Raw genomic sequence first — 27,967 nt, 5'->3', positions numbered from 1 at the left:
AACCCCTGCTCTATTGTGGACAATAACAATTTTTTTTGCTTGCAGTTATTTAGCCACGTTAACTAATTTTTCACTTCCCCACTCTTTTCCCTTATATTTAGAGAGAACTGCAGGATGTTGTTCACCTCTGGAACACCCACAGAATTCGCCTTTGCAGAAATGCGGTGTCCACAGGAGGACATTCGGTGATCATGTACACCCTACCCCAACTATTTGGTGCTAGGGAGTACCTTAAGAAGTATCAATCAATCAATCAAATTTTATTTGTATAGCCCATATTCACAAATCACAATTTGTCTCATGGCTTAAACATGGTGAGACATCCTCTGTCCTTAACCCTCAACAAGAGTAAGGAAAAACTACTAAAAACCCTTTTAAAGGGTTCAAAATATGTAGAAACCTCAGAGAGAGCCACATGTGAGGGATCCCTCTCCCAGGGCGGACAGACGTGCAATAGAATTCAAGTATAAGAAAACATCATGAAGATACAGGTTTTAGCAGCATTGATGAGGGTAAACATTTTGAAGGATAACTTCAATACTATATATCAAGCAGTTCTGCTGCAATCAAAGTTTATGGTCAGCAGCCAGCAAGATCATGAACCACCATCAAGATCGGATCCACTATAGTCCACAGTCATTGTCCACTGCCGCCAGTTAGGATCCATCATCAGCTGCCACCTCGGTCGTGGTCCACCACCATTATCTCACTCCAACGTGACAAAGGATCTGTCATTCCCACTATGATCAGCCGGACCGACATAGAATCCACCACACTGGATCCGCCGCCGCGACGTCCGACACGCGATCCACAAATCGCAATCCATGATGATGTGGCCACAGCGGTGGCCCTTGATCTGCGGGCGATAAGGCACAGGGACTCCAGAAAACAGTCTTCATCCACCCATCTCTCCAGAGGAAGCCATTGAGCTTTACAGATTTTTACGGGCTTACATATATGCCCATATTTAATAATCACAAGTTGTTCTACTGGATCAGTGATTTAATGTGAGCACCCATCCTTAGCAAAATAACACTATATATTCAGTTTAAATGATTTACAGATGTATTGTCTATAAGTAATGAATAGCAATGAACTCATTGATAATTGACATCTCTCCTCTGAGCTTCATATCATCTCTTTTCATTTATTATTATGGAAAAATTATACATCTCAGCAAGGTTACTGGGGCAGTCCTGAAAGTAAACATCTCAGATTTTGTCTTTGCGAAATATGTCAGATTCGTCCTCATAGTGGAACTATGCAGCATGACTGAATGTGGTCTGACACACTTTGGTTATTCTTGCATAATCATCCATAAATTAAACATGTTATAATATCATAGGATGAGTGTGTCATGGGAATTTCTCAATAGTCAAGCACAAGTCATTACAATGTCTTTCTGGAAGTTTTATTCTACATCTGCAGATGGGCATCAATGTACAAGACCATGGAATAGATTTCATACAATGAGCAATGACATACAAGAAACGCAGCACTTTATACATCTCCAAGCCCCTCCTAGAGAGGAGACAAATGTCATTGATCAACCTCTTTCATGTTAAGCAATAGGTGACCAATATCCTGTCACCTACTCTTTCCCAGACCCTTGGAATGTAAAACTGTTTTTCAAGATCCCTTTCCCAATGTTTACAACCACAAATTCCCCGTTCTGTTAAGTCTTTGTTTGGTGACCCTGTCAGTGAAGAAGTCATATAACAGGTTTGAGTGCAACCCTGACTTCTCAGGCAACATTTGTTATCTTTCGAAACATCAAAGTAGTTCCTCATATCAATCATTGCCCTAATAGTAAAATTTCTATCACAATCCTCCCCTTGAGCCTTAAGGGCTCAACATCCTCTAAACATCTTCAAATCATCTCATCATCCTGAAAGGGAAGTGTCCAAGATGGATGAGTTTCAGAAAGTTGAACATATTGTCCAATCATAGACTTAATTAGGGATGTAACCATAGTCTTAACACAAGGAACAATAAAACATACCATCAACACTAATACACAAAATGGGTTAGGGTTAGAATCAGAATAGGCGTCAAAAATTTAAACAATACATTTTTCCAACCTGTTAGAGTTAACCATGACCCCCAATCCCATCCTTCAGGAATTTGAGAGTCCTTGTTCTTCTCCTCAAAGAATAGGTCATTTAGATGGGAAACTATATGTGTCATATTATCAAAAATGTCCGGTATGTATGTGCAGCAATCTGTTCCGATTATGTGGCAAACACCCCCTTGACTTGCGAGCATCAAATCCAAAGCCACTCTATTCTGCAAAGCCACATTTCTGATACCTTGAATACTTGGAGAAAGAGATGAAAAACCCTCTCCCACTAAAGCTGTTAAATTTTCCAGTTCCAGAGCAATTTCATCTATCCTGTGTACATTGTTCACAGTTCCCCACCAGGGGAAAAGTCCTCCGAATCCTTTCTCTCCTGGAGACACTCTTAATGTGGAACGCTTATGTCTGAATGGCACATAATAGTGAGCATAATCTGTATGGAAGTGGGTGAGGTTAGATAACAAAGTAACAGAGGGTACTAATTTGGCGAAATAACAAGTCCCACACCACCCCAGTCGGAGTGACTGGTAAACATATTTCCCACACACCCACACATGTTCCCTCAAAGACCCATACCCATCACTAGAAGGTATTCTAACAACCGGGTTGTCATAACCTGGTCTATGTAAACTGATGGTATTAGTTACATTTAACGGAGCAACAAATGGTACGTTATATTTGCATGTTCCTGCTGCTCCCCGATCCCATATCAAACCACAAGTAGCTACAACCTTTTGCTTACATGGTGAAGTTCCCAGATAGTGATCCTCAGCTTTAAAACATCGTCTAGCAAAACAAACAGTGCCTAACTGTCCGGTGGGGTTTATTGTCATCACAGGTTGGTGAATTTCCTGATCTGCCACCAAAGACATATCCCAGAATCGTGCTGTGGAACCCCCATAATTAACTACACTGATATTCAGTAGTTCAAGGGTACTAGTCATGTCTCTCACATTCCTATTCTTTAGTGAAATCCCCTGAGTGAAAGCTATCAGTACTCCTAATGTCTCTGAGGTGTTTAGTGGGATGGTCTTAAGTGGGAGAGTAGTACCCACACCATGAGGAAGTTGTGCACAGACATAACAGCTCTCATTAGTTATTTTTCTAGCGATTACCTTCATGGACTCATACCATGCATTATTTTCAGGTTTAATTTGTTCATCAGAGAGATCAAACGAAAGTTCTCTTTCAGTTATTTCATTTATGCTCGAGTTGTTTTGGCTTGTTCTCCACAGCAGCAGTGGTAGGACGAAGATGACAGTCAGCAAGAACAGGGAGCACTTCCCTTCCCTCCAACCGCGCACCAGCCGTCCCATCAGATGCCACTGTTTGTCCATCGGCGCCATTGAATAGTAGCAGTGTTCTGCTTGTCAACTTCTTAATCAGTGTGTCGCCTCTCTTTGAATTTTAGAGACGTGTAGCTCCGATGATTTCCACATCCCTTTACTTGTGGGCACGAAACAATCGAAGGCTGAAAGCACACCTGCTGACATCAACGCACGTTCTGTCCTGAAGAATCCTCCCCTGGCTCGGGTACCATCTTGCAATGGCTTGCATGTATCCAGGTTGCCCTCTCCGCGACCTTCACTGCCGTCTGTGTGGTGAGAAGAACTTGATATGGCCCGTTCCACCTTTGTGCTCTCCAGTTCTTCCTCCTCAGGTCCTTCACCACAATCCAATCTCATGGTTTCAGATCATGCAGTTCGGCGTCTATGGATTTTGGTAGGGCGTCTTTCACCTGTCTGTGGATATCAAAGAGAACAGAGGAAAGATTTACACAATATCGCATCATTTCATCTTCACATTGACTGGTCTGAGGAAGCTGCCTTTTAACAGGACCGATTCCTGTCTCCATTGGACGTGTAAAGAGAATCTCATAAGGACTCAAACCTTTCTTACTTCTCACCCTGGATCTCATGTACATTAAAACAATAGGCAACGCTTTTGTCCAAGTCAGCCCTGTTTCCTCACAGCACTTTACCAGTTTGTTTTTCAATGTGCCTTTTTCTCTTTCGACTGCCCCTCCACTGGCCGGATGGTAGGCACAATGTTGTCTCATATCGATACCCAAATACTCTTTAAAGCTGCGCTTACAAATGGTGTGCCATTATCACTGGATATCTTTCTTGGAATTCCCCACCGAGGAATGAGTTCCCCGAGCAGCGCCTTTACCACTGCTGAAGAATCCTGTTTCGATGTGGGGAAAGCCTCCACCCATTTGGAAAACATGTCAACCACAACAAGACAGTACTTCTTTCCCTCGCTTTGTGTTAGCTCAATAAAATCCGTCTGTAAATGATCAAATGGTTCGTTCTGTGCTGGATGTGCACTTTGTGCAGTCTGGATACCTCTACCTATGTTGTTTGTAGCACAAATCACACATTTCTGACAGAATTTTTTTGAGTAGTTTGAAAATCCTTTTGTAAACCAATACTTCTGTATATCTGCTTGCATTCCCCCTTTTGATACATGGTCCTTACCGTGTATCAACTTAGCATAATGAGGAAACAGATATTTCGGTAAACAAGGTTTTCCATCTGGGCCACACCAAATTTGTTCAGAAACAGAACAGCCTGCTTTCTTCCAAACAAGTTTCTCCCCTGGTGTTGCTCGTGCTTGCAGCTCCTGTAAATCAGCATTAGGTGTCACAGGCACATTCAAAACAAAAACATCATTCACCGGCAGGCTACGTTTTGCTGCAGTCTTTGCAGCAATATCTGCCCTTGCATTTCCCTGTGAAACTGAGTCAAGTTCTTTAGTGTGCGCTTCACATTTACAGATTGCAATCAGTCTAGGTAGCAACACAGCATCAAGAAGAGCAGCAACTAGGGTATGGTGTGTGATGGGTTTACCTGTAGAGGTTAAAAACTTCCTATTAGCCCAAAGTCTGCCAAAATCGTGTGCCACCCCCCATGCGTATATACTATCAGTGAAGATGTTGACACTCTTGTCTCTTGCATATTTGCATGCTTCAGTCAACGCAACTAATTCTGCAGCCTGTGCAGAATACTGTGATGGGAGTGGTTCAGCTATTATTGTATCATACAAAGTAGTTACTGCAAAACCCACTTGGTTTCTACCAGTTGCTGGATCCCTTGATGCTGAGCCGTCAACAAACAGCTCCATGTCTGCATTTATCAGCGGTATATCCTGTAAATCTGGTCTTGGAGAACAAATTTCAGTTATTACTGCAACACAATCATGTGGCTCTCCATCACCTGGTGTAGGGAGGAGAGTAGCAGGGTTAAGAACAGTGCACCTCTTAATAGTGATGTTTGGCATTTCAAGTAACACTGTATTATACCTGAGCCATCTAGCTGTTGAAAGGTGAGAAGTTTTCTGTTCAAGCAAAATCATTGAAACAGCATGTGGCACCAGTAACGTCAGATCAGAATAACCCACAACATCACGTGATGCAATCACAGCTTTCTCAGCCGCTGCTACAGCTCTGAGACAAGTTGGGAGTCCCGCTGCCACAGAGTCAAGTCGTGAGGAGAAACAAGCTACCGGTCTTAGTCGTCCCCCATGGTCCTGCAGCAGCACAGATGTCATATACCCGCCTCTTTCATCCACAGTCTGTGTAAAACGCTTGGTACAGTCTGGTAGGCCTAATGTCGGAGGAGATTGCAAAGCTAACTTCAAATCAACAAACGCTTTCTCAGCTTCAGTTGTCCAAGTGACTCTGTTATTTGCAGTGAGGCCTTTTCCATACACAATTGCTGCTAATGGTGCCTCTATTTCAGCATAATGTGGAATCCACTGCCGACAATACGAAGTCATCCCTAAAAAACTCATGACTTGTTTCTTTGTTTCCGGCTTTGGGATAGTTTGAATAGCTTCAATTCGTTTGGATGAGAGGGTTTTACCCTCTGAAGTGATTATATGACCCAGAAATGTAACTTTTTCCGAAACAAACTGCATTTTAAACTAACTTTATGACCATTTGTCGCTAAATGTTTGAGTAAAGCCACTGTGTCCTGTACACATGTCTCCTTTGTGGGGGAACAGATCATTAAATCATCCAAATACTGCAAAAGGGCACTACCTCCTGGTAGTTCCAGTGATTCCAGATTGTCCTTTAATGCTGCATTAAAGATTGTGGGTGACTCACAGAACCCCTGGCAAAGGCGTGTAAATGTGTACATTTTTCCCTCAAAAGAAAATGCAAACCAGAACTGACTGTCGGGTTGAATGGGAATACTGAAAAATGCATTTGACAAATCAACCACAGAAAACCATTTACTCTCAGATGGAACCTGTGAAAGAATAGTATGAGGATTCGGAACATTTGGTGCACGAGCCTGGACTGCAGCATTCACTGCTGGCAAGTCCTGCACAAATCTCCATGCTTGTGGTTGTCCAGGTTCCTTCATTTTCCTAACAGGAAAAATAGGTGTTCGAACAGGTGATTTTTCACATGGAACTATCACACCAGCCCTTAAAAGAGATTCAAAGACTGGTTTAATACCTTACACTGCCTCCTTTTTCAATGGATATTGAGTTTGACATGGTCTATATGATGATTTTGGGATTATTATGACGGGGTCTGCTCCTTTGATTAGACCCACATCATATTTATGCTCAGCCCACACACATGACGGTACCTGTTTCAATTCAGGAATGTCATTTATGTTTAACACAAGACTGAATCCTTCATCACTCATATCAAAAGGTTTTCCTATTTGCGGTGTATGTTTATCATTGACAAATTCTTTATCAGGAATGAGTTCAACACTCCTGATTGCATTTATCACTGCAGGCAATCTCTTATGATTCACCTTCAGACCTCTGTGAAACTCAATGTTAGGATCAGATGTTTTCTCCCATTCAGTAGCTGCATTACACCTTTTGGTCCAAGTCTCCAAATCCTTCCATTCTTTCTGTCTGGGTTTGATTAGTGGAACATGGGGATAAGAATTTGGCATTTCAAACAAATCTTGTTTGAGTGAATCAGTCAGAGCTACTGATACAACACAATGATTATTGTTCCAGTATAGCCAATCCAACCTAAGTTTGTCTTTAACCTGGCCTTCTCTGAACCAGTCTTTCTCGAACAAATGATCTGCTCCAACAGAGATGTGTGCTCTACAATGTAAGCTTTGTGCTGTCATAACATCTGTTAATACGTCTGTACTAAGTGACTCTGCCTGTTGCAGAAGAGTGTTATTTAAAGCAGTAAAAGCAGAGTCTGGAATATTCCATTGATATGCATATATCAAATCCTCTTTGCCATACTTCACAAACACTGATGTTTGTGGAACTCTAGTTACGACTATTCCCTGTGATGTTGAGATTAACATAATGCCCAATGAACACATCAAATCTCTACCCATAAGATTTACTGGACACCGTGGTGACAGCAAGAATGAATGTTTAAAACTCCCTTCAACCTCTTCATGGCAAGACAATGGTACAGTATATCTCTCTGTCACTGTAGTACCAGTTGCTCCCATCGTTCTGAGATATCTTGCAATCATTTTAGGAGTAATATCAAACTCTTCACATTTAATGACTGATTCTGTGGCCCCTGAATCTACCAAAAATGTGATGTCTTTACCACTCACTACAATCGTATGTTCTGGCATTTGTTTATATGCATCATGTGAACATTTAGCATAAAGCTCAATGAGCCCCCCTTTATGCATCTCATGTTTAATCTCACAATGATTAATAGCCTTCCTAATCATCTGCTCTGTGTCCAACATTAATTTACATGGTGTGTGTGTGTGTCAGTGTTCTTACGATACAGCTGTGAGGGTTGTAACTCTCTCTCCAGTTTTGCAACACCTGGATCCGTATCTGTCCCCAGCTCCGCCGCCAGTCAATCGCACTGTGTGCGCTGATTCATAGGGCACTCTCTCGGCCAATGCCCCATTTTTCCGCATTTAAAGCAAGCGTCAGCTCTTCCTCGTCCTCTTCCCCTCCATCGACCTCTCCCTTGCCCGCGGACTTGTGTTTGATAAGCTGCCAGCTGTGCCATCTGTAGCTTCTCTGTAAACTCAGAAGTATTTTTCTTTGTCTTACTGTTCAAGAGTTTTTCGGCATGGGTGGCATGCAACTCGACCTTCTCGAGAGTTGCAGACTCCCAAGTGATGCAGCTTGTTTGCACCATCTCACTGATCTCCGGTTTGATGCCGTGGATGAAGCGATCTCTCAAGTGAGCTTCCCACGGGATGATAGGATTCTGTCGCCCCATTGCATTCGGCTTCTCGAGGCCACTATTTGCGGTGTGAATCACTGAGAGCCTGTGGAGATAATCGGTCACAGTCTCATCTTCACCTTGTTTACACATCGAAATTTTACTCATGCCCATTCTTGCGGGAAATTGTCGTCTTATTTCTTCACCTATATTCATGGTTATCATTATGGCCCCATGCTGGATTCACCCATCTCCGCTCCCGTGCGGGTAAAACTTGCGTTACTTTGGCATAATGAATCCCCATCTGCGTCATCAACAGTCTCTGCAGTTCAGTACTAGTTGGTTTAAACTGTTTGCAAAAAGCTTCCAATTGCACTGCATACTGTGTTGCCCCATTTACAATTTGTGGGAGAAATGAAATGGTAGATTCCTTCATTTCGGTGAATGTCCATGGTCTGTAAATCAGCTGAGTGTTTCCATCTCCTGCAGCCACCTCCACCATTGGTGCTTGCACGGGTGTTTTTAAACCATAAGCTGTGCCTTTTCGGGTGAGGTTTGGAGTGTGAGCGGCCGACCATGGCGTGCTATACGCTGGAGGGCTGTCTTCCCCCTCCGCCGCAGGGAGGTCGAGGTCTGGGTAGAGTTGAGAGACGACTGGAACTGCCGCTTGCGCCATCTGCACCGGTTGCGGCTGAGCCTTTGGCGGGCCATCGTGCAGCACCGCTGCCGGCTGTGGTCGTCCCCGTGGCGGAGCTGAGTCGAGATCCGGATCTAAGCGGAGAAACTGAGACTTGGAAATAATATCAGTCCCTACCTTCTGTTTTTTATCTCTGATATTTGCCTCTGTTACCCAACATTCATATGCGGGCCAGTTTGGTACAAATACTCTTTCATTCTTTTTCCTTTTTTGTTTATTTTCTTTACTCCGTTCTTCTTTAACTAGTAGTTTAATTTTGAGCTGCTGTAACTGGTTCAAACTCAAACTTCCTGTGCTTGGAAAGCCACAATCCCCAACCCATTCACTAAATTGTTCAGTACAACATTTGCCGTAATTCGTTTCCATGTACTGAAAATTAGGAGATGAAGGCTGAGGTGCATTTACAGAAACTTTCCTCTTTCCTTCTTTACTGCTTTTTAAACCCATTTTTGCAGACCAAAAGATGTACTGATACGGCAGATTTTATTTATTTTATCTATATTTCTTTTATTTATCTATTTTTTTATTTTAATTTTGATTTGATATTATTTTCTTTTCCTTTTTAGCTTTAATAAACCCAATTATATCTTGTATTTAGTTACTTTTCCTAAATAGGAGGTTTTAGAAAACCTCTTTTCCCCATTTTTTTTTTTTTTTTTTTTTTTTTAATACCCTTAGTGCATCATAATACTTTTAGAGAAATATCATTCAAATCTCTAGACACACTCTTCTCTCTAGTAATACGCCTCTAGGTATTAAATACTTGGAAATGCTATTACTTATTTTATGATAACAGTTATTTTATCATGAACTTGACGTCAGAGCTTAAACTTAAAGGTGTGTTTAAATAAATAAACACTCCATACATTTACAAATACCTTGTTAAACCCGTTAACATTTGGACCTTTTTTTTTTCCTGAAAGGTTCCAACCTGGAGCGCCCCTGGATCCTACACCGATTTTGTAACTCAAAACCTTGACATGCAAACACGTCTGTTCCTCACTAAATGAGTGGATCTCTTAACCCTTGACCTTTTTCTAAAGATCTAAAACAAGAATTTTACTTACCAGAAAGAAAATTGTAGCTTGTCGTACTCGGTTCGCTTGATCAGTTCAGTGAGAGGGCTCTCCTTCTCTCCAGCATCCAGTCCCCACGTCTCCAAACTGTTTAGGGAGGTTGAGGTAAGAGTCTTTCAGACTCTATTGTGCACTATTACCTTCAGCTTTGAGATCCAGAATGTCCTCTCACATCAGTGATCCTGCCAACAACAGCCAGATTGTCATGGGAATTTCTCAATAGTCAAGCACAAGTCATTACAATGTCTTTCTGGAAGTTTTATTCTACATCTGCAGATGGGCATCAATGTATTATACAGAAGGATAGTCTGACAGTCTTAAGAGACGCTATACCTCATGGCGCTAATACAAGAAACGTTGCCAACAAAAGACTGTCTAACAGTTACATGTAGCACGCTGAACAAGGGCTCAATGCGAAACGTCCATGCAAAATGAAACTTCATCAAAATACTAGATAGGTTTATAAACAGAGGCTTGAACACAGCTAGCTGGATCGTGCCTTAAGGGAGACAGGTTGCTGTCACTCTTGTTCGCTCTCTTTTGTTACATGCGGATAAAAGACATCCTTACCTGTATCGACACCGTTGCACTTGATTTAGCACTGTTGCAGGGTTAGGCTAATGCTGCTTCAACCCTACTCCATGCGGGTGAGAGCTTCAGGCAGGACTGAGGTCACGCCTTTTCCCGAGATAATGATCTCAGAAAACAGCGCTTTATTTTTTTTATCAAATGAATGCAATACGCTTCCGTAGTAACGATCGTCATTGTTGTTTTTTTATGTCAGTGGACATGTGACTGTTTTCTATTGTTGAAAATGCAGGGTTCAAACAAACGCTGGAAGTAATCAAGCCCTGTTACAAAGTTCCCTCTTAATGTCGATGTTACTCTGAACTGCTGCATGAAGAGCATGCGGTGAGCAGTGTGGAACAGCTGTATCCTTGAAGAGCTGTAGGTTGAAAGTCTTTGGTGAAATGAACCCAGCACACTGACATGGCATATCAGAAGAAATAAAGCATAACCACTGGTCTTGAATATTAACGTTCTGAAGAGGAATGTCCACAGCACATTATCTTCCTTGCATCCCTCCACGCTGCAGTGTTTCTTCAGTGTTGTTTGTTGTAGTAAGCCTCTGGTATCGAACAAGCTGCTTGGTGTCGCATTCGGTGTGGAGGGAAGGAGGGGTAGTGGTTGGGAGCAGGGAGCTGGGGTGGTGGGTTCCAAGTCCCGACTGGTACCGGCTGGGTGGCAGGCTGAGAGAAGAGTGTGATTCCATGATGACATCATACAGCGAGGAAGTACAAAACGCGACAAGATATGACTTAGAACAGACTGAGTGAAAAAATCCGCGGAGTTACTGTTTTTATACTTTGAGGATACCTACTGACCCCCTTCAAAAAATGTCAGATAGTTAAAGCCAAGAAAATGTATTTTACACAATATGGGTCCTTTTAATATAACCATTGAGTATTAAATACATTTATACAGATACAAGAAATCCTTACATACCCATCCTATTGTGGGGAAATGGAATACCCCACCTGAGACAATACCAATTTCCTCAATATATAGGGCAGGGGTTGGCAACATTTACTAACAAAAGATACATTTTGCCCCCTCTTCCACCAAATACAATTTGTCTGGAGCTGCAAAACATATTTGATAACATAGCTTATAAAGTTTTATATAGTTATACTCAGTGATGTGCCAGTTCACACTTAAAATAAACTAATTCAAAGTTCAGTTCATGCAGATGAAAATGAATTAGTTCACGTTCATTGTTCTATTTTTTATTGGGATGTATTGGGTGACAATCCTACAATTCAAGATTCAAGATTTTATTGTCATATTACATTAAGCATTCGCTTGCAATGAAATGCTTGGGTCACAGGCTGTTACGATTCAGGTCGGGTGGAAGGACCCCAGAGCGGAGGCAAAACACAGAGCACGAAGGTGGTGCGTTCAAGGGTGTTTATTGATCGTGGGACAATGCAGAATGACTGGGTGCTGATAGCTCCGGGAGTTCGTCAGCGGGGAGGAAAAGCAGGAGGGCAGGATGAGGGGGTTCCTGATAACTCCGGGAGATCGTCAGAGGGGAGGAAGAGCAGGTGAGCAGGATGACGGGGTCCTGGAGGACAGGAGAAACAAACACGGGGTTACGAGATAATCGCTACAGGAGAAACAGACTGAGGGGCCGAAAACGAGTATCTACCACGGTAGTGACAAGGGCGAACTGGCGATGACCCGGCGCACAGCCAGGGTAGATATAGCCAGAGGGTGATGAGTGCAGGTGCGCTCCTCCGCCGAGTCATCTGATGGAACGAGCAGCACCTGTGTGGGAAAAGGAGAGAGGAGGAGGGGCTCTCTTATGGGAATGATCAGTATATTACAAGCAGTCAAAAAAATAAAAAAATAAGATAAAATATAATATAAAAATGTAAATATAAATAAAATATACATATCTAAAATATATACATATATACATTAGAGGGGAAAAAAAGTAAAAAATAGTGCAAGTGTGTGCACAATGCAATGGTCTAAATATGCTTAGGTGCAGAGATGGTGGAATTATGACGGTTTGGAAGAGTTTAAAAGTCTTATGGCCTGTGGGATAAAACTATCTCTGAGCCTGGTGGTGCGGGCCCGGATGCTGCGGGGCTTGTTCTACTCCTTGTCTCTTCCTGTAGTCCCCGATCAGCTCCTTAGTTTTACCGACGTTGAGATGGAGGTTGTTGTCCTGGCACCAAGATGTCAGGGCTCTGACCTCCTCTCTGTAGGCCTTCTCATTGTCGCCGGCGATCAGGCCTATGACAGTGGTGTCATCAGCAAACTTAACGATGGTGTTGGAGCTGCGGGTGGCCACGCAGTCATGCATGAACAGGGAGGACAGGAGAGAACTGAGCACACAGCCCTGGGGGGCACCGGTGATGAGAGTCAGGGTGGAGGATGTAGTGCTGCCTATCCGCACCGCCTGTGGTCTGCACGTCAGGAAGTTCAGGATCCAAGGTCTCTGAGCTTTGTGACGAGTTTCAGGGGCACGATGGTATTGAATGCTGATCTGTAGTCAATGAACAGCGTTCTCTGGTCCAGGTGGGAGAGGACAGTGCATCTGCAGTCAACCTATTTGGCATGTAAGCAAACTGAAGAAGGCCCAAAGAGTCAGGGAGGGAGGAGGTGATGAAGTGTTGGACTAGCCGCTCAAAGCACTTCATGATGATGGAAGTGAGTGCTACTGGGTGGTAGTCGTTCAGGCAGAGGATCTTTGTTTTTTGGGAACAGGGACATTGTATAATTTTTTTATGCTGTCAGTTAAACGCGTTATTAACGGCGTTAATGCAAATCCATTTTAACGACGTCAATTTTTTGTCGAGAGATTAACGCAGAGCTGCCAACTCTCACACTTCCGGCTGTCATGAAGTACCAGGAGCGGGCGAGTCTGTGTGTCTCTGTGTGTCTGTGTGTGTGCTCCCAGATAGCGCAACGGTCCAGGGGCTCCGCCCCCTGCCCCTGCTCACTCGCTCAGAGAGACACAGTGAGATCAGAGCTCGTTCACGTGAAGCAGCCGCTCAGTAACTGACTGACTGCTTCTTAACTATGGAAACAGTGAAAACACAGAGTTTCTCTGGTCTCAGATGCTCAGAGATAAGCGCCTCAGCTTCTTGATCAGAGCAGAAGCTGCAGTTGGTTTCTACCGAGCTTCAGTATCTGTGTTCGCCTCCAGTCTGACCTGCTCTCGCTTTTTGTTTTAATATTTCGCCAACTAAAATATATTTTGTTAAGCTATTAGGCTGCAGCTATATGTTTTTATTTATTTCAAAATAGGGTACTTCTCATTAATTTATAAATGTATTTATTTATTCATTAATTTATTTCAAAGTAGGCCGACACTTGCCTGTGTATTTTGTTTGTTTGTTATTTTGTTGCTTGTCTGATTGAGTAGCTGGCTGAAAGCTGAGAAGTAGTATGCTTACCTTTTATTGGTAACCTAACTGTTACGGTTCATTGTTTCTGAAATAAGAGGCCTGACTGCTATGTTCACAGCAAACTTCAAAAAAAGAAATATTATGCCATTGTTTAACTGCACTATAGGTGTATAGTCCTTGTTTACCTGAAATGTGCACTTTATAATTTTATTTTGTACCGCCCTGTTTGGCAATGTTGTTTTTCAATAAAATAAAACATTTGCATAAAGCAAGCCAATCCACTTTTCCATGTTGATAATAGCATTAAAACGAAAAAACAAAATTATGGAGAAATTTTTTTTATGAAGGGATATTTAGGATAAAAATGTGCAATTAATCGTGATTAATTTTGAGTTAACTATGACATAAATGCAATTAATCACGATTAAATATTTTAATCGTTTGACAGCACTAACGCTTGAGTCTTTACTTAAAGGTCCCATATTTTTTACACTTTTCTGGGATTTCATTTAAGCTTTTTGCACACTTAGGTTATATATCAGTGTTGGAAATAAAAAAAAATACTGCAGTATTTCCATTTCCCCTTCTCTGCCTTGTAATGGAATTTATGGAATCTTGCTCTCTTTCTGCTTACCTAAGAGTGAGAAACTGCAGGGTGCTGACATAAAGTTGATAAACTCATCCAAAGTGCAAAACAATCATTAAAGCATTGTGTTAGAGGCAGACCTTATCAATGCTTAGGACATCTGTTTTTCATCTCCTTCCTACAAGATAACATCGGGAGCATAAAAGCTTCTCACAGAGAGAGAGACTTTGTCAATCTTAGGCAGACTCTTTGTGACTATGTCTCTGTATTGACCCCTTTGCAAAGGTTTGAAGCTTCTTATATTTAAAATATACAAGGACAGGTCTGTTGTGCGATCATCATTTCCAGATTTCCACCACAACCTCTCTCTGGAGCTCCTGCAAGAACAGCCAGTTTTTGCCTTCTAAATGACCATAGAAATGTTACAATTGAAAAAGCACAATAGTGAAGTAGTACTTAATAAAAACTTTACAGCACTTGGTGCAGCCTTCTATGCACTGTTAGATTAAAGTCCACAACCTGGGTGGAGGAACAGAGGCTGTTCTTACATTTAAAATGAGTTCAGTGCAACAGTGTGTAGTTTGGCTGCAATGAATGTAATGGACGAAAGGTGCAAACAGACAAGGAGCCATTATTCATCTCAAGTCTCAGACAGTTTATATAGCAGCTCACATCCATCCTGAAGTCTATTCATGTTCTGCCAATTATATAAAATACATTTATATATATATGTGTTACACGCACGCTAACTTCTCTGTGAAATGTAACATGGACATGTATACAACTAGCTTTTAGATTACTTAACTATAAAATTTACCTCGGATCATGAAAGCTAACTTTGTTAGCAGTTACAGTTCTCGTGGCGCAGTTGGGACCATGGTGTTGTAAGTCATGGGAGTGTTTATAGTCCTCAGGTTTAGAGTTCAGACCCACCCCTTGTACCTCTCCAGCTCAGTCCTCAAATCCAAATATGGTATCCTCCAGCTTCAAAATGCTAAGTGCAAATTAGATGTTAGAATACCTTCCTCCCCCCAGCAGCCCAGTTCACTGTAGCGGGTCTTCTCAGCTGCTTATGCCTGAGATGCACCTGGGTGCTCCAAGGTATCTGAACATGAAGGAACATCAGCTCATCCGGAGTTGGTCCTCACAGGGCTTTCTGGACCGAGGCCTGCTATATGAGTACAAAAATGACCCCCTGGTTTCAAATATGGACCTTTATCTACCGTGATCTTCCTCTGTGCACTGCCATACTCTGCGCTCACCAGGTGGTGGCCCCTGCTACCAGTGCAACCACCACAGCAGTACATTCAGTGGATTGGAAACAGGCCTGTCCCTCTCCTCAGCTCTGTCTTCCCTGGTAAAACACATCGGTCCGGACAGGAGCTATAGCGCTTTACTAGATACGAAACTGGGTCCAGGAGGTGGGCGGGTTAATGACCTCAGCTTACCCAAACAAGCAGATTTACCACTGGGTTATCAGTCTGACAGAGGCTCCCCAATTCAGCCTGATGTTCTTACCCAGATGTGGCTGACTGAGCAGATGGTGCACATGCCTAAAGCAGTGCATCAGATCAGTGGTACTGGAATAAAGGGCTCTCGTGGAGATGAGTCATCGTCATTGCAACAGTGACATAAGCAGGAACCAGGAATCAACCAGGTTAGAACAGAATTAGGATAATTGGGAAGATGACAAAATGGGAATGAAAGGAAAAATCTGAAGGCGAGAAGGAATTATTTTACATAAGAATCTCTCTTCCTGGTACAAACGTAATGTATCCTGGAATATACATACGTAAGTGTTAAACTATTGCTGGCCAGAAAACTTCCCTTTCTCTTCCTCTCATTCAGGTAGATGAATCTCCTGGAACCGTCACCTTATCGTGGTGGAGAGGTTTGCGTGTCCCTGTGAACCTGAGGGCTGTGTTGTCTGGAGCCTTGTGCTCCTGGTAGGGTCTCTCATGGCAGAGTGGTCTCAGGTGAGGGGCCAGACTAAGAATGGTTCAAAAAGCCTCAATGAATATCGGAAAAAGAGGAGATGTGACCCGGCCCGGAGGAAGCCCGGGGCCCCCGTCTGGAGCTAGGCCCAGACGGAGGGCTCGATGGCGAGCGCCTGGTGGCCGGGTTTGCCACGGAGCCCGGTCGGGCACAGCCCGAACAAACTACGTGGCACCCCCCCTCTCTTCATCTCATGGGCCCACCACCTGTGGGAAGACCCGTTGGGGTCGGGTGCGCAGCCACATGGGTGGCAGCGAAGGTCAGGGGTCTCGACGGACCAGACCCGGGCGGCAGAAGCTGGCTCTGGGGACGTGGAATGTCACCTCGCTGTGGGGAAAGGAACCGGAGCTTGTGAGGGAGGTGGAGCGCTATCAGTTAGATCTGGTGGGGCTTACCTCCACGCACAGTCTCAGTTCTGGTACCGTACTCCTGGATAAGGGTTGGACTCTATTCTTCTCCGGAGTTGCCAAGGGCGTGAGGCGCCGGGCGGGTGTGGGGATACTCATAAATCCCCGGCTGAGCGCCGCGGTGTTGGAGTTTACCCCGGTAGACGAGAGGGTCGCCTCCCTGCGCCTAAGGGTTGTAGGGGGGAAAACTCTGACTGTTGTTTGTGCGTATGCACCAAACAGCAGCTCAGAGTACTCGGCCTTCTTGGAGACCCTGAATGGAGTCCTGTATGGGGCTCCAGTAGGGGACTCCGTAGTTCTGCTGGGTGACTTCAACGCCCACGTGGGCAACGATGGAGACACCTGGAGAGGCGTGGTGGGGAGGAACGGCCTCCCTGATCTGAACCCGAGCGGTCGTTTGTTATTGGACTTCTGTGCTAGTCATGGACAACGTGCCTTTGAGTTTGGTCACAATAAGCTCTGACAGACACTGGGAGGGATCAGACAGAGCGATCCTGAAGCTGGAGGACAGTCCCACATCATGAGACAGAAAGTTTGATAAAGTTTGAAAACTGTGGACAGTATACCTCTGTTTTTACTCTGTGTAGCAAATAGCTTAAAGTGGGTGCTTGGGCAAAGTTTATTGCCTTGGGATACCATGAGTTTGGTGAGTCGATCCGAACTGCCAAAATAAAATGAAAACGGGCAGATGGAAAACTTCTCAATATCTTGAAAGATAATGCAAACTTTTGTCATCGTAAATGTCATCCAAGACAGTAAGAGGTTGAAATGATTGAGTGTATCTGTCATATGTAGAGGATCATACAGTGAGATTAAGTTGTGCATCATGTCTGAATGAGATGAAAATAAATCATTATTCCTTACAGAGGATAGTAAAGTCACTACATTACTTAATAAATTACTCTGCAATTGTGGATGTTAACAGATGCTGACCTTGACCTCCTACCCTGTTAACACTCTGGTGAATGCTAAAGAAGGGCTCCTTAGACAGAAATAATTGGAGATCAACAGGTAATACAGCAACACAAACTCCAGCCTCCAAATTTATCGTCAAGATGAATTTAAGGTTCAGTGTGTAGAATTTATTGACATCTAGTGGTGAAATTGAATGTTACTGCTGAATAGCCCCAACCTCACCCTCCCCTTCCAAACATGAAAGAAAAACCTGTGGTAGCCTTGAGTTGTCATAAAACCCAATGGGTGTTTATTTTGTCCAGTCTGGTCTACTCTAAAAAACATGGTGGCCTTCGTAGAGAGGACATGCTCCCGATGTTAATATAAATTGCTCATTCTAGGCTAAAGAAAACAACAATTCGTTTAATTTAGATGATTACTTAGATGGTACAACATAGTTTCTGTGGATGACAAATTTTGATGAAACATTCTGTGAAAACGTAATGCCGTTCTGCCATAAGCTAATGGTAACATTTCCTAATTACTGAGTGGTCGTTTCAACTTCACGTCAACTTGTGCCATGTTGAAAGCATCCCAAAACTTAGTGAGTTATGTTCCTTCATAGCTACTCAGCCAGTTTGAATTCAGAAAGGTTTTAAATTGTTATAGAACATAATTATTAATATGAGGATCGTTAGTGCTGCGTGATAGGATGCAACTGCTAATGTCACGACCCACACACCAAAAATAAACTACAAGGAATTAATGTTACTTTATACCCAAATGCAAGATAATAGAAGGGAGACAGATTTCTTTGCTTACAAAGTGAAGTCATTCAGTGGTGGTTGAAGTACTCAGATCTTGTACTTAAGTAAAATTACTAATACCACATTGCAAATACTCCACTACAGATACAATTTTTTAAACTTACTTAAGTAAAAGCAGCAAAATGTACTTGAAGTATCAAAGTAAAATGTATCATTGTTCAGTAAAATGTCCCCTGTCAGTGTAATACAATTTTATATGAAGTTTATGGATTAATATTACTGCTGCATTAATGTGCATTTTGCATTTTACTGATGTAGATGTTTAAGGTTGGGCTAATTTTAACAACTTGACATTCAATAACATCTTCATATGTTTGTAGCATGTCCTGTGAGAACCATGTATCTCTAAAAAGTCAAAACTTTTCATGCAGCTTTGTAACATTTTCCAGCTAAACCCGGAAAAGTTTACATAGGTGCAGAAGTATGAGCATTGTCTCCACCTATAAAGGAACTTGTAATCCTTAAATCTATCACAAACACACAAAAACACCATTTATGGGGATGCATGGTTTGCAGGGTATGAAAACTTGTAATCTGAAAAGCAATTGGTAACTAAAGTGTAGTGGAGTGAAGGATGAAGTACAGTACTTGTAATAGATTAATTTAGTTACATCCCACCATTGAAGTCAACATCGTCTGTGTGCCTAAACGAGGGGAATATCGGCCGCTAACAATGTTCGGCCGATACATCGGTTATATCACTATCCATAAAACATAACATCTCGCCTTTCACCTAAAATTAATCCTTTAATTGTAAAAGCAATCATTATAGGACAATTTTTGCCAGATCAAAACACCAATGGACTTGAGACTGTACATATCCCCGAACACTTTTTTTGGGAGTTATGAAATATATGTATTTAGAGTACGTGCTTAGAATTTAAAATATGAGTTACAATTTAAATTGGTGGTATTCAGAATACAGTTACATTCTTAAAAAAATCATTAGATGACTTAGGAAAGTAACTTTCTATTCTCTCTGAAATTTGAAAGGCATTGCTATTTTCCCATCCACCCATTATTTGAAACATGTATCTGCACTATAATAGACTATGCACGCAGTGTAGCCTACCTATCCACACACGACACAAGATGATGGAATTTAGGTAGCACTACTGTTTGAATGCCACACTCATTCACAGTGTTTCATGTGAAACACATTTCAAAAGTAACCCTCCAAACACTGTATGTATATGTATTTCAAGTTTTTTTTTTTTTTTTTCAGTTGCCTGACAAAATCCCTATAAATGAATTAAATAAAAAGGATTGTTGTTGGGAACTTTAAAAATATTTTTGGGGGATTGACATTGAGTAGCCGTTTTTGTTCTCCCCACCTCTGGTTATAAACACTCCTTCCGGTAATAGGAGAGTTTCTGTTCCCCACTCTTGTTATCACCATGAAATGAGCAACCATCACATTCTCACCCCCCTTGTCAGATCTGTAAAATAACAATTTTACCTATATTATAAACGTTATAAAACTACATAAGTCAAGAAAGGCTCATTAGACTTCATTCCTTGTAACACATTGTTTTACATTATGAAACAAACTCGAGATGGCACCAAGGGGCAACATCCTGGGCTGAGCGATGAGGCTGATACGGAAGTGTAAAAAGCTGCAGTTCGCTGGGTGCCCCCTTGAGGCTGGCTCCAAGAAACAGAAAGTCCCACTGATGCCCATGTTAAAAAGGCCGACTTTAGAGCAGAATTAAACCTGTTTACAGCATGGTTCAAACTTTGGTTTTAGTCTCAATCGCGAGGTTCTTCCTTCATGACAATTTTTTTCTAACTCCCTAGTTTAAGCGATAGAGAGGTTTGAAATTCATGTGACGTCACAGTCAGTGCGCTGACTGCCGCTCCTAGCCTGCTGCCTGCTCGGCTCTACCTGGGCTAACAGGCTAATCCCCGGTCAGTTAACACCACCTGAGACAGAGGAAACGCTTCCACTTGTTAGGGTTTGTGGTGGTGTTCGGACCCCAAAGCAGACACGGAGGAGCAGGTAGTGAAAAGAAGGTAACAGTTTATTTGACTGTAGGCAGGTACAGGCTGGAGCGGCAGGGTGCAGGCTGGCTGGAGGATCAACGGAGAGGCGAGGATGACAGCCGAGCGAAGAGGCACACGGAGGTTCTGCGTGGAGCAAGCAAGAGAGAGGAATTAGTCCACGATATAACACAAGACGTGAAGGTTGAGAGCATCAGCGAGACAACTACCCAGATCTATGGAATAATCTGGCGCCGGCTTGTTGAGCGGACCAGATCTTTATAGTGGGGATGATTGGGATTGAGTGCAGGTGCGCCTCGTCCGCTGCAGGGAACCAGCCACGCCCCTAGCGCTCACAGCAACTGCCAAGGGAAACAGAGAAGGGGAGGAGGAGAGACGAAAACAACAACAAACAACTACACAAATCCTCGCACCACTCACATGGTGCAGACGTCTTTCTGCCCTTTCGTTTCTGTGGTAAGTACTGTTTAGTATTTTATTTAGATGTGTTAGAAGTGATGTTAGCTTAGCTCCGCTAACCCGGAGGCAAGATACCATCAGTAATGGCGATGCGAACGGTAGTTATTACCGACACACACCGACCAGCAGGTGCACAGATAGACCCCTAGTGGTGCTCAAGCACTGGCCCTTTTGCCCTGGATGAGAAAAGTGCCCTTCTGCTGGAGCCCAATTTTTTCTTCATTCATCAATATTTAAGAATAAAAATTACTCTCTCTGTCATCAATTCCCCCAAAATGTGTTTTGATATCTGACGGGGCATTTGTTAAAGTATCATTATAGAGAACGCTCTTCTCATCTTTTTACGGTAGCAGTATTGCCTGTTTATTACAGGTGTTACGGTTTCTGTGTGTATGACGTTTGTTGTCAGTTCCCTTGTTACCTGTGCATAAGACGGATGAATAGAGCCGGTGCACATGAGAATAAACTACTTAAACAGACGCTACGTTCATACTTTTTACGCCAAGTTACACTGCGCGAGTCAAGATAACTTAACAAGTTATGGGCCAAGGGAGGAAGATGAAGCGAGCGTGAATTGTTTTAAAGCGACGAATTACGCGATAGCAAGAAGAAGCTAAAAGAAAGTGGCGGGAAGCTAAGATCGCTAACCGAGCTACAGAAGCTCCAGCACCCCAGCTTGTACTCGATGGGTCTGAAGAAAAATTCGACCTTTGGGAAACTCGATTCCTAAGCTGCCTTCATATTCTGAAGTTAAAAGATACCATTTTAAGAGAACCAGATGAAGCGAGCGACGAAGACGGACGGAGGAATGCCAACTGCTACGCCGAGATGGTAAGGCCAATAGATGACAAGAGCCTATCGCTAGTAAGACACGAGGCTGCTGATGATGGCAGGAAAGCCCTGCGTATACTCAAAGAACATTATTCTGGGAAGAGCAAGCCACGGATTATAAATATATACACATCTCTCACCAAGCTTCGTATGGCAGACAATGAGACTGTTAGTGACTATTTAATAAGAGCAGAGAACATCATTACAGCCTTAAGAGAGGCAGGAGAGACCATGAGTGATGGACTGATCGTGGCCATGACGCTAAGCGGGCTACCAGACTCGTTCAAGCCGCTAGCCGTCCATGTGACGCAAAATGAAGACAGCGTCACGTTTGCAGACTTCAAAAGAAGACTACGAGTCTATGAAGAGTCAGAGAAAATGAAAATGACAGAACCAACTACAGATAATGTGATGAAAACGTATACAAGACAGGGCGGAGGCCACAGCAAGCCACACAGTGGCAGAAAAGAAGAAGATGCCAACATTACTTGCTACAAGTGTGGAATAAAGGGACACATGGCGAGAAAGTGTTACAGAAAAGTGTGGTGCAATTACTGTAAGAACAATATGCATGCACAATCACTTTGTAAGAAAAGGGGGGACAAGATGACGACCAAGACCACCTCTTCATGGCCAAATATGTTCAGAGTGAAAGACCACCAGGTAACGTGAAAATAAAAGGCATCATGGTGGATACGGGGGCGACTTCCCACATCGTGAATGACCTCAACAAGTTCCAGAGCTTCGACAACTTGTTCCAGCCAGAGACCCACTCAGTGGAGTTAGCAGACGGAAGCAAGTGCAGTGGAAGAGCACAACAGAGAGGAACGGCGGTGATACATCTTCTAGACAGCGCAGGACGACAACACACAGCGCAGCTACGAGATGCACTCTACATGCCATCGTATCCAAATGACGTATTCTCAGTGGCAAGAGCAACAAATGAAGGAGCGACAATCACCTTCAAGAAGGGGAACAGTCGCATGATCACCAAGGATAGTAGCAGGTTTGATATTCATGAGAATGGAAATTTGTATTACTTACCACCTGTTGAGAAGGATGTTGATCTATGTAAAGTATGTCATGATATGCAAACATGGCATGAAATATTTGGTCATTGTAACTATGACGATGTGAAAAGGTTGCAAAGTGTTGTGAAGGGCATGGAGATTAAGGGAGGTGCAGTAGGGTTGGATAAGTTATGTGATGTGTGTACACAGGGAAAGTTCACCCAGACAAGAAATAGGGACCCAGATAGGAAGGCAAAGAAGCCCCTAGAACTAGTCCACACTGACTTAGCCAGTCCCATGCGGACACCAAGCATAGAAGGACCCAGATATGCACAGTCCTTTACAGACGACTACTCAGGCACTATGCTTGTATAGGGTTATACAAGCCCTAACCCTAACCCTTTCTATAGTCCAAGAGTGATACAGTGCAGGCCACAGAAAGATTCTTAGCAGACATAGCTCCTTATGGAGAAGTCAAGTGTATCCGTTCAGATAACAGGACTGAGTTTACAAGTCGAGACTTCCAGACACTGGTAACAAAAAATAGGATTAGACATGAGACGTCTGCGCCATACTCACCCCACCAAAATGGCACTGCAGAGAGAGGGTGGAGAACACTCTATGATATGAGCAGATGCCTACTGATAGAAAGCAGGTTACCAGATAAGCTATGGAACTACGCTGTACAGACCTCAGCTTATGTGAGAAGCAGATGCTACAGTCGGCATACAAATAAAATGCCATACGAGCTATTCACTGGCAAGGTACCAGACATATCCAAGTTACAAAAATTCGGATCGATGTGTTTTGCCTACAAGCAAGAGAAAAGCAAATTGGACTCCAGATGTGAGCAAGGTGTTTTCCTAGGCTATGATAAAAACAGCCCAGCCTATCTAGTATACTATCCAGACATAGAGAGGCATAGAGACATCTAAAAGCATAAGTTGGTGAAATGCACCACTAAAACAACCAAAGAAAGGGAAACCCAAACATCTGAGTCACACATAGAATACGGGGATATACACTCTACTATTGACAACAGCGAAGAGAGTGTCGTTGATGAAAATGTGGAAAATGTACCAGGTCAGAGTTTTCAAAATGATGTTAGTGAGACCTCACCTGAAAAGACTGAGTACAGACAGCCAGGTGAGGCCACAGAGACTGTGATGAGAAGGTACCCACCGAGAGCTAAAAAGAGACCAGCTCATCTGCAGGATTTTGAGACAGAGGACAAGGAGGACAAACTAAACAAATGCATAGACGCTTGTTACAGAGCAGTGTGTGACATACCAGGACGCCATTGCATCAAGCAAAGCAAGGCAGTGGACGAATGCCATGAGAGAGGAGATGCAATCCCTGGAGGAGAATGAGACTTTCAGCCTTACTCAGTTGCCACCAGGCAAACCTTCTCACCCACAGCTGATATGTCAAGTGTGAGAGTGGTCATGCAAAAGGCTGTACAGGATAACCTAGTCCTACACCAGATGGACGTTAAAACAGCTTACTTGCATGCCCCAATTGACCGTGGAATTTACATGGAGCAACCTGAGGGTTATGAGAAAAAGTCAAAAACAGGGGGAAACTGGTGTGTAAATTGCGAAGATCTATCTATGGTCTGAAGCAATCAGGGAGGAATTGGAATACTATGTTGCATACATGTTTAATTGAGAATGATTTTGTACAGAACCCAGCTAACACCTGTGTGTATACAAAAGAACAGCTCACCGAGAAAGTAATCCTAATCATATGGGTTGACGATCTGGTCATAGCAGCTAGTAACGAACATTTTCAGAAAAATTTGAAGGGAATACTCACTGAAAGGTTCAAAACGAAAGATTTGGGAAAGCTGAGACATTTCTTGGGCATAGACTTCGAACAAGCAGATGGTGTAGTCAAAATGTCACAGGGGAGATATGTGAGCAAAATTCTCGATCGATTTGGGATGCAGGATTGCAAAGCTAGAGAAACTCCATGTGAATCAAAACTTGATACACAGAAGACGCAGAAAAACTGAAAGAACCAAGAAAGTACAGGGAGGCAGTGGGAAGTTTAATTTACTCGAAGATACAACAAAACAGGGATTATGTTTCAGGAGAAATGACACAGAAAAACTAGGCCAAAGAGTCTACAGTGATGCTAACTGGACATCAGATCCAGTAGATAGGCGTAGTACATCGGGTTATTGTCTCAGTCTAAATGAGGGAAGCTCTTTGATATCCTGGAAAACAAGAAAACAACCGACAGTAGCTTTAACCACTTGTGAGGCTGAATACGTGTCCTTAGCATCAGCTGTACAGGAATGCATCTATTTAGAACAGCTACTCAGGGGTATAGACGTATACCAATATGCACAAACAAAGGTGTATGAAGACAACCAAGGTGCCATAGCACTAGCCAAAAATCCAGTCAACAGACAACGGAGCAAACACATTGACATTAAGTATAATTTTATCAGAGAAAATGTGAACAATGGAAAGTTTATTTTGGAATATTGTCCTACTGAGCAAATGATTGCTGATGTCCTTACAAAGCCAGCTACTAAGCTAAAGTTAAAAAGATTTGCACGAAACATGTTTGGTACTTAAGAGTGCAAAGAGTATTTTGTTTCTTTAAATATCAAGGATACAACACTTTGTTACTTTTGTTTTCATGCAACCTTATAAGATAAGAGCGAGTGGGGATGTTAAAGTATCATTATAGAGAACGCTCTTCTCATTGTTTTACGGTAGCAGTATTGCCCGTTTATTAGAGGTGTTACGGTTTCTGTGTGTATGACGTTTGTTGTCAGTTACCTTGTTACCTGTGCATGAGACGGATGAATAGAGCCGGTGCACATGAGAATAAACTACTTAAACAGACGCTACGCTCATACTTTTTACGCCAAGTTACACTGCGCGAGCCAAGATAACTTAACAGCAGTTATTTGAGTTCTTGTGAGAATTTCGCCCCGACATGCTCCGCGGCGCTAACAAGCCCCCCCCGCGCGCCTCGCTCCTCCTCCTCCTCCTCATGCAGCTGAGCGCCAAACGGCTGCAGCCACTTCTTCTCTGACCCGCAGCATCAGACAAACAGGTAAGGACGGTGCCTGTGCAATCCCCCGACGTTGTTAGTTGATAAATTAACCACAACGTTAGCGCCGCTGAAATATTACGTCGCAACTGGTCCGACGTTTCCTAAAAAATAAACAAACAAAGAACTCTGTGATTTCAAAGCCTTGTCCATGTGTTTACTGACGTCATGTTTAATGAAGAGAGAGAGGGAGAGATACAGAAAGACAGACAGACAGGCAGGCAGGCAGACAGGCAGAGAATTTAAGGCCAGTTTTACTGTTCTACAAATTAGACAAGTTCACTAGTTTTGTTTCATTTAAAATAATTTAACGTAATTATTGAAATGAAAGGTAGGTCTTAAGTTGACCTACATGACAGTCTGGTGAGGTAAATTGTGGTATATTATTAGTGTAATGCTGTTTACTCTTACTTTGTCAGAAAACAGTTAAATTGTGTGTACTGTGTTGTCAGCTTTATAGAGATTATGTAAGTCACTCTTGATAATTATGCGCAACATTGATTTATCTCATTTAGAAAATTTGCAGCATAATGCCAAGAAAAGAGAGACGCCAAAGGCAGAAGGACAGGGAACTGCAGCAAGCAGCTCGGGGTAGCAGCTCTCTTTTATCTTGGATCAGGCCATCAACTTCTAAAAAAGATGAGTGAGAATCAACAACCCTACCTAGTCCAGAGGAGTCCATCACATCACTAACCCTAACATATTTGGTTATTCAATATGGCCTTGTTTTGTCTGTTTTTGCCTGTTATTCATTTATTTATTCAAATTGATAATTTGAGTTAGTTTGTTAACAAAAATAAATATAGAAGTTGAAACTATCCTACTGTGTTTTCTATTTATTTATTATTATTTTTAATTTCATAAATAATTTTGGCGATGGGTGCCCTTTTTTTTTGGCTTGAGCACCTGCCCCCCAGCTTGTGAGCGCCGCGGAGCATGTCTGGGCGAAATTCGCACAAGAACTCAGATAAATGCCCCGTCAGATATCAAAACACATTTGGGGGGAATTGATGACTGAGAGAGTCATTTTTATTCTTAAATATTGATGAATGAAGAAAAAATTGGGCTCCAGCAGAAGGGCACTTTTCTCATCCAGGGGTTTGTTCATCTGCTAACATCCTCGCTGTGCTGCGTTCAGGGCAACTCGGATATCCCGACCTCCTGCCACATAGCGAACCTGCAATAGTTTTCATCGATGAAAAAATAACGTCATGGACGAAATTCTTAATGATCAATTCATCGATCGTCGATTGATTATGCCCATCCTTAACATACACACATACACACACAAATACACACACACACACACACAAAGGGATCGTGGAGGGGCTACAGCTCTGGAGGCTAACACTGCTGCAACTTTTGCGTCCAAATGCACTTAAAACCCCGGGTATGAGTTTATTTTAAAGCGAGTGACGGAGGCGGCAACGAGCTTCTGGTGACCGGCACCGGTTCGTGCAGCTCGGGGGGTGTGGAGCAAATCTGTGCGGGCCACAAAAGTTATAAGGTGCAGCTCTCTCCCCCCATCTCCTCGCCGCCCGGGCATCGCAGGAGAGGCTTTCCGCTGGGCGAGCGTACAAACACGGGCACATTGTAGCCGGAGACCGGGGGGGGGGGGGGGGTCCTGGAACACGTTCCGGTGCTATTTTCTAACAAAGCCCCACAAAAACAGCTGTTTTCTGTGGCTCGTAACTTACCCCAACCGCAGGCTCTGCTTCTCGGCCAACCCTCCGCCTCTCACCCCGTTCCCTGGCTGGTTAGCGTCCCCCCTCGGCTAGCTTCCCAGCTAACACCCGTCGCCCCGAGCTGAGAAGGTGGCTGTGGCTCGTAACTTACCCCGGTCTCCTCCTCCGCCAGATCTCCAGCGCTATGCCATGTAGACTGACTGTGACGTAAATTCTGGTCGTAATCCCATTTCGACGCACTCTAGCGTATAGTTTTTGACATAGCGGGACCACAACAAATTGCGGGAGTTGTTT

The 27,967-nt window shown here is 43.1% G+C and overlaps 1 protein-coding gene, 1 long non-coding RNA gene and 1 pseudogene across 2 annotated transcripts; 2 read left to right on the top strand and 1 right to left on the bottom strand.

Annotated features, from left to right (window-relative positions):
* Positions 1-1,469: 1,469 nt before the first annotated feature.
* LOC128460372 (uncharacterized) lies at positions 1,470-10,667 on the bottom strand. Its single transcript, XM_053445546.1, has 3 exons — positions 10,560-10,667; positions 9,981-10,171; positions 1,470-3,819 (listed from the first exon to the last, which is right to left on the bottom strand). The coding sequence occupies exon 3, from the start codon at positions 3,421-3,423 to the stop codon at positions 2,011-2,013; it is 1,413 nt and encodes a 470-aa protein (XP_053301521.1). The 5' UTR covers positions 3,424-3,819; positions 9,981-10,171; positions 10,560-10,667; the 3' UTR covers positions 1,470-2,010.
* Positions 10,668-15,504: 4,837 nt separating this feature from the next.
* Positions 15,505-17,912, top strand: LOC128460585 (uncharacterized; annotated as a pseudogene).
* An 8,015-nt stretch (positions 17,913-25,927) lies between these two features.
* Positions 25,928-26,806, top strand: LOC128460388 (uncharacterized). Its single transcript, XR_008342201.1, has 2 exons — positions 25,928-25,991; positions 26,504-26,806. It is a non-coding gene; the product is annotated as an uncharacterized LOC128460388 (long non-coding RNA).
* The last annotated feature ends 1,161 nt before the right edge of the window (positions 26,807-27,967 follow it).

Source organism: Pleuronectes platessa, chromosome 17 (genome assembly GCF_947347685.1).
Source record: "Pleuronectes platessa chromosome 17, fPlePla1.1, whole genome shotgun sequence".
NCBI lineage: Eukaryota > Metazoa > Chordata > Actinopteri > Pleuronectiformes > Pleuronectidae > Pleuronectes > Pleuronectes platessa.
This window is presented reverse-complemented; position numbering and strand designations above follow the sequence as displayed.